This window comes from Sarcophilus harrisii, chromosome 1 (assembly GCF_902635505.1).
Source record: "Sarcophilus harrisii chromosome 1, mSarHar1.11, whole genome shotgun sequence".
NCBI lineage: Eukaryota > Metazoa > Chordata > Mammalia > Dasyuromorphia > Dasyuridae > Sarcophilus > Sarcophilus harrisii.
In genome coordinates, this window is record NC_045426.1 from 446112408 (window position 1) to 446119678 (window position 7271).

At 48.4% G+C, this 7271-nt stretch overlaps 1 protein-coding gene across 1 annotated transcript; it reads left to right on the forward strand.

Moving 5' to 3' along the window:
• Positions 1 to 656: 656 nt before the first annotated feature.
• On the forward strand, positions 657 to 6948 carry LOC105749301 (methyl-CpG-binding domain protein 1-like). The gene has a single exon (XM_023495963.2). It carries the CDS (start codon positions 865 to 867, stop codon positions 3247 to 3249), a length of 2385 nt encoding a protein of 794 aa, XP_023351731.2. The 5' UTR covers positions 657 to 864; the 3' UTR covers positions 3250 to 6948.
• The last annotated feature ends 323 nt before the right edge of the window (positions 6949 to 7271 follow it).

Consider the following 7271-nt stretch of genomic DNA (forward strand, 5'->3'; position numbering starts at 1 on the left):
AATAGACATTTTTGAGTCTTTCCTGTTTTAAACTTTTTTTTTGTTATAGAAAAAATAATTATTATATCATTTTATACATGGAGTATGATTTTTAGAAATGATGCTGTGAATCTTGACAAAAGCCACATCTAAGCATTGTTTAAGAGCTTTTCCCGGAACCCCAGGATGAGTATAGCAAGCCAGAAAGTGCAAGGAAAAAAAACCTGATTTTTTTTTTTTTTTTATGGGTCAGGTTCCCTCAGGACTAAACCTGAGTTCCCTCATTTCTAGAACCCTGTGTGTGACAGGGTACTCCCTAGGCTTTTGGTTTATCAGGGAGAAAATATTTTCATTTCATAGGAAGTTATTAGAAGCGAGGCTTTTAAATGCCTTCACATGCTAGCTCACAGTTACATGATGGTTTACAGTTTACATGGTTATTTTTAATGTATTTTTTCAAACAAATATCAGTAAGATAATTCCTGTCAAGGAGGGAAGGGGGGGCTGTAAAACTTGGGAGCGTGCACTTTCCATCTTTTCCAGCCCTGGGTTCTTTAAAAGTCCCTCTCTCACCCCCTCCCTCCCTCTCCACTCTCTCCCACCCCTCCCACCTCAGTAACTCCCTCTCCTACTCCCTCCCCTTACCCCCTCCGTCCTTTTCCACTCCCTCTCTCATCCCCTCCCATCCCCTTCCCTTTCCCTCTCCCTCCCCCTACCCCCACAGATCTGGGATCAAGTTGAGGCAGGGCAGTGCTGGGGCAGGGCTGCGTTTCCGGTTCCGGTTCCGGGGTCAGCACGCACGGGGTCTCCAACAGGCCTGTGCCCGAGGCACCAGCCTCGAAGGATCCGTGGGGCGGATTCCGCCCAGACTGCTCCCGGATCAGCATGGCCCCCAAGCCCGGCAGCCGAGACGATCCTAAGGCGACTAAGCGCTCCCCGCTCTCCAGGCGCCGTTTCTCCAAGGCCGAGGACTGGTTCGATTGCCCTGCTTTAGGCCCGGGTTGGAAGAGGCGGGAGAACTTCCGAAAAAAGGGAGCCACCTGCGGCCTCTCCGATACCTATTATCTGAGTCCTTCTGGCGAACGCATTCGCAGCAAGGTGGAGCTGGCCCGTTACCTGGGCCCGGGCTGGGACCTCAGCGGCTTTCATTTCAAGCTCGGGATTCTGCAACCCTCGCCAGCGCGGGCAGCACCGCCTCAGAACGAGACAAAGAGGCCGCGACGAGGACCGGGAAGGCCCAGAAAGGAAACAGCGCTTTCTCCTCTGGAGCAGCCCGATTCGCAAATGCCGCTGGCGGGGCTCATCACGGCAGATGGCGTCGAGGCTCCCGAGCCCCGCGACCCCGCGGAGGCTCCTCGTACTGACCCCACTGGTGCTCCTGACGCCGACCCTGGCGGCGCAGCCCACGGCGATCCCGCCGACACTCCGCCGAGTGACCCGGCTGATGTCCCCCGGAGTGAGCCCGCCGGCGCCCCGCCGAGTGACCCCGCCAGCGCCCCCCGGAGTGACATAGCGGAGGTTCCCGCGAGTGACCGCAATGGCCATCCGCGGCGCCGGTGGCGGCAGCGGTGGCTTCAGACCCAGGGCTGTGAAAGCCAGAGGAGCTCCCCCCCCGGGGAGCCGGAGGACCCCGGGAAAGGCGCGTCCGGCCGGGGGACCGATGGTAGCTCTGACATCACGGCGGCGGCTGCCGCCGCCGCCGCTCCCGCCTTGGCCACAACCCTTTCCTCCGCCGGCGACATACCCGCGGTTTCTACCCCCGCCGCTGCGGCTGTCCCCCCAGGTGCCTCGACGACGACTCGGGTTCTGGAGGCGGGGGCTCGGGGCTCGGGCTGTGGCCTCTGTTCGGGTTGCCAGGCTCAGGAGGACTGCGGGGTCTGCTGGATTTGTGCGCGTGAGGGGAAGCCCGGCCTCGTCCGCCGCTGGCGGTGTTTAGCCCGGCGCTGCCTCCAGACGCGCTTGAAGAAGAAGCCCAAAGGCTCGGGTTCGAGGAAGGGCCCCGGCCGACGCCGGAGATGCGCCGCGCTCCCTCCCCCCGAGCAGGTGGTCAGCCCAGTGGTTATAGCCCACGGCCACTGCCGACGCCCGCGCAGCAACCGCAAATGCGGGGCATGTGCAGCCTGCCTGCGGCTGTTGGACTGTGGGGAGTGTGACTTTTGCCTCGACAAGCCCAAGTTTGGTGGCAGCAACCAGAAGCGACAAAAGTGTCGCTGGAGACAGTGTTTAACTTTTGCTGTTAAGCGGCTGCTGCCGGCCGCAGAGGAGGACGATTCGGCCACGGACCGGCCTCTGCGCCTGCTTCCCCGCCTTCGCAAGGGGACTTTTGGTAACCGGCCCTTCCGTCCAGGCTGGGCCAGGGCCCGGGGCCGCCAGAGCCACAGGCTGCTAACTGAGGCTCACAGCAGGAGGCTTAAGAAGAAGCAGCTACCTGTGCTAAAGGAGGAGCTGAGTACTGACTCTGTGCAGCCGCAAGAGGAAGCCAACCTGGTCATCCTGCAAGGGGGTGAGAGCATCCCGGTGTTGGGGCCCAATCCCAAGCCAGAGAGCTCGCCCCCCCCTACCCCCGACCACAGTCACCCAAAGGAGTACGAGACGCCAGCACTTGAGGCATTCAGTGCATCTCCTCAATTGAAGCAGGAGGTAAAGAACTTTGAGTCCCAGGCTGTTGAAGCTACCTTGTCACCCCCTGTTAGCTTCCTTCCGGACTTGCCCAGCAAAGAAGCCAATGGGGACCAGCCACAGCAGTCTGTGAAAGAGGAGGAAGGCTTGGAAGAAGAGGAAGTTGCGAGCACCCCTGTGATCATGGAAATCTATAGTTTGGGTAAGGCCTCCCCAACGGCAGCGGGACTCTTTGGAACCCTGGACAGTGTGTTACAGGAGTTTCTAATGGAGCTGAATGAGCTGCCCCTGCCGGCCCACTGGGAAGTGCTGCCAACAAGGGGACCGGACCTCTGCCTTATCCAGCGATCCATCTTGTCCACCGTGGCTGCTGCAGTCATCCATATCCAACCAGGCTTGTACTTCCGTGTAGTGGTACGGGATGTCCCAGTGCCACCCACACATGAGCTCTATTCTGCCCATCCATTACGACTCACCACTGTAGATGAAGTGATAGAGCTCATCTGCGACTTAGAGGCATACCACCTGTGCCCTGGTTGGCCTGACAGTTGGCACCAGGGCCAGCGTTCCCCGGGTTGTGATGTCTTGGTTTATGAGGGCCGCTGCCAATACTGCTGCCTAAAGCCTTGGTCTTTGGGAAGGAAGCAGTAACTGAGCACTCCCTTGCCCTGTATTTTCCTTGGGTTTCTATGCGCTGCATTGGCCCAAGGGCCCCTGTACCCTACCTCTTTCCCCTATGTTGTGTAGGAGAGTCTGTCAATCTGCACTGGAAAGGCCAAGGTGAGGGCAAACATTCCCTCTACCAGCCTCCCCCTATGAGCCAGCATCTACCCATCTTCTACCTCACCCCTCTTTCACTAAGGATTGTTCTGTGAGTCCTCACTTGATTCTCCTTTGCCTCTCCATGATCCTGATACAGGAGTAGGGAAACCCATCCACCCTTCATCCCCTGTCCCCCACCCTCATTGTACACACACCATATTCCTCCTCCCTCCCACTCCTTCTCAGGGACATGGGCTGGTTCCACAGAGGGGGATAAGAAATAGAGGGCAACTCTAATCAGGAATTGCTGGGAGTCATGTAGTCTTGGCCCTGGCTTTAGAAGTTTGATTTTAGAGAAGCCATTCTGCACCTTATGGGCAGAAGCAAGCACTAATGATTGAAGTTGCTGGAGCAGATGGAGAAGGTTCTGCAAGGGAAAAAGGATGCCCTCTCCCACTCATTCCTTTGGTGTACCTTCACCCCATCTCTGCCCATGCACCCAAAAAGGCTATGTTGGAGATAAGCAAAATGAATCAATTTTTGTAATGTATCAGTGACATGTGTAGCCAGCTCTGCCCCTAACCTGTTTTTGCTGTCTTTATCTTTTGTGTTTCTTTAAAAAAAAAATTCCTCCCTCTCCCTTTCCCTTTCCCCCATAGAGATATCAAAAATAATTCAGCAAACCATTTCCTAGTTTTAAAAGACAGAGGCTGGAAAGCAGAATAACACAGGTCCCATACCACCCTAGGACCCCTTACTAACTCAAACCAGAGTATTTTATGTAGTCCTAGTTATGTCAAGTCCTCTTCCAGTGTATGATCTGCTAGCAGACCAGGGACCATAAATGAGATAGCAAAAGATTTTCAGACAATAACAAGTATATAATATAATATAGACATGCCTCAGTCACAAAGAGGCTATATATTCCAGTTCTGTTAGTGAGAAAGGGAGCAATTCCTGGATAATTCATGTTCCTAAGGGTATATTTTAGCTGGGATACTTCCCACACTTCCTACTATAGCTATGGTTCACTGTTGTATTATTTCACCTTGACAGTGTAATACTTATTGATCTTGTGACCATTTGCTGCTACCATCTGCTGCTGATACTGTCTATTCCACAAAAGAAAGGTTAACATTCTTTTGTGAAACTGCCCAGCCAACATTCCTGGGGCTAATCAACATATTTTCAGTTCTTCTGTTAGGTGTGCAACCGTGCCCAACTGGCACACCAAAGGGATTGTCAGGTCTGTCAGGACTTATTGCTCAACTATACTCTCCACTCAACTGGAAGTTTCCCATTTGCCTTCAACTCCTGTCATGTTCTTGACAGGTAAGTTCCAGACCATGCAGATTACACTGTAGCTTTGCTAAGCTGCAAGGAAATCTTTAATTAAACTGGAAGGAGGTAGGGTAGACCTAGTAACTTCTGCCCTATATTTCTGTCATTCTATCCAGCTCTCTCTTCCCTTTATATATGTATTTTCTCAAACCTGGAAATAATAGACAGTGGGAAGTATTCTGGGGCTGAATGGATTTATCCCAGAATTTTACATTGTAAATACTTTTCATTGAATGTCATGTTAAACATGCTTGATAATTTTGTACCCGATCTTAAGCTATTCATCAGATGTAAAATTTGACCTGCTTTTTAAAAATGGGTTAAAGACATCCATAGTTCTCTTTCAGACAGCTCTCTTTAATTAACATTAACATAAAAATCTGAGCTATCCGTGCCAAAAGAATATGGTCTGCAGAGACCTAAGTGGGTTTGCTACAAGGAGGTTCTGAATGATTAATTTGATACAACTCTGGATTGCTTTACCTTCAAATCAGTGAGTATTTACCTGGTATATAAGGGAGATGATTATTAAGTCTTTGCTTGCCTTTTCTAACAAGTCCAAAAGCTACAGTGGAATTATTTAACAAATGTTTATAGGGAATATTAGATGGAAAACTAAATTAAATCAAGAAGATGCTATTTTTGTTACTTCCATTGACTTGTCATGTTAATCCAAGTCATTTTCCTCATCTTTAAAGTGGGATGATATAATGAAATTCAAAGGATTGTTAATATTAATGATGAAATTGAATAATTTCCTTCAAAAGACTTTGGTATCTCCTATACGTGCTCTCATATTCAGTCAAGCATAATGTCAGTGAAATATAGAATATCAGCAATGTTATGTTCATTTTAGAAGAGTAAATTGTCTAAACAAATATTTTTGCCAGGTCAGCAGTGTATTTGTATTATTTTCTTTCAGGCAATCAGAATATTGATAATGACCAGAGTAGAAACAAAAGGAATTTCCTTGTACAGAACCCTTCTTATCTGGCTGAAGCCAATCAAAAGATGTGTCTACTTAAAAATAGTTCCCCTGGACCTGCCAGCGTATCTGGAATATTCACCAAGAGAGTTGTCATTGTGTTTCCTAGAATGCAGATGTACTATTTGAAAAGGGAGAGTTAATATATTATCATTGGCAATTATAATAATACCTGTAAACTTGTCAAACTATCTTACAAAACTAGTTAAAACACAAGGCAACTGAATGTGGAGAATGAAACATAGAAAAGGTCAATTTTGACATGAGGTCTATACAGGGGGAAAGGATGGCAAACAGCTGGTTCTTTTTAAAGCCAGGGAGTAACTTAAGAACTATGTGTGACTCTCCGAATAAAGGAAGAATCAGCAACAGGGAAGAAAAGAGGATAATCAAAGCAAAATTTTTCCTGTTTACTTTTGCACAGTTGATCACTGGGTCTGTTCTTGATAGAGTTGATTAATAACTGCCTGGGAATAAATGAGGACAAGGTCAGAGGTTCATTCTCCTGCCATGGACCAAGTGCAGAACTGAAACCAGAGCTAGGCAAAAGGGATTGTTCCCCCACAGTGCTGAAATTATGTTTGTTTGGGGCAGGGGGAGGGAAGGAGGACATTTACAGGTTCCTGGCAGATTAGGCCCAAAATGAGGAGCAGGCTGGGATGGGACCTGTTAGAGAAGCTCTGCTGCTCTATAACAGGTGCAATTGTGAGTGAAGGGGCAACTTTGGGCAGCCCAGGTTTGAATGTCAAGTAGAGGCATAGAATCCCCTCCCCCCCCACAGAGGGGACTTTTCAAAGATCTCTCGTGTTCTGCTCAGGGAAAAGGGACAGGATTGTCCTATGTGTGACAAGTGGAATGAAAGTATAGGTCATGGGGAATTAAAGAGATTGGTAAACTGGGAGGCCAGATGTTTGAAGGGACATCAGTGGTCATGCATTATCTGTTGCCCTCTCATGTATAATCTCTATGCACATGCATTTTCCTTACTGATGTACATTTATGCAAATGTTTATCCTAGGTTGATGGAACAAATGTATTGAGATTATCTCCAATTTATCCTGTGTAAATTTTACTTGTACATAGTTTTTTTCATGTTGTCTCCTCCATTAGACTGAGTTCCTTGAAAGCAGGCATTGTTGTTGTTTTTTTTTTTTTTTTTGCCTTTCTTTGTATCCCAAGCGTTTAGTATTGTGTAGGTGCTCAATAAATACTTCTTGACTTGACTTTTCTTACTGTGCTTTTTCATAAAATTACTTTGCTGTGAACTAAGTATGTCCTTTTTTCGACTAAAGAAAAAAGTAAACACATTGGTAGACCCTTGGGAGGTATAGATTTGCGTTCTTTTGGATTCATAGAATGTCTTGGAGCCAGGTAGCTATTTTTCAGGCCCATGTGTGAAAGGGGCATACCCTAAGGTACTACAAGGCAGTTTAAAAATAATTTAAGTAACAGCAATAATAACTAGTAGATTAGTAAAAACTTGTTATAAGAAATGCCACCTAAGTTGAGCCCTGAAAAAAGCTAAGAATTTGGGGGAGCGGTATAGATTACACTATATCATAGGTATGTGGGGCAATCTATGATA

Bases quoted from the DNA above. Each gene is read 5' to 3' on its own strand.
- LOC105749301 (XM_023495963.2), top strand. From the start codon at position 865: ATGGCCCCCAAGCCCGGCAGCCGAGACGATCCTAAGGCGACTAAGCGC.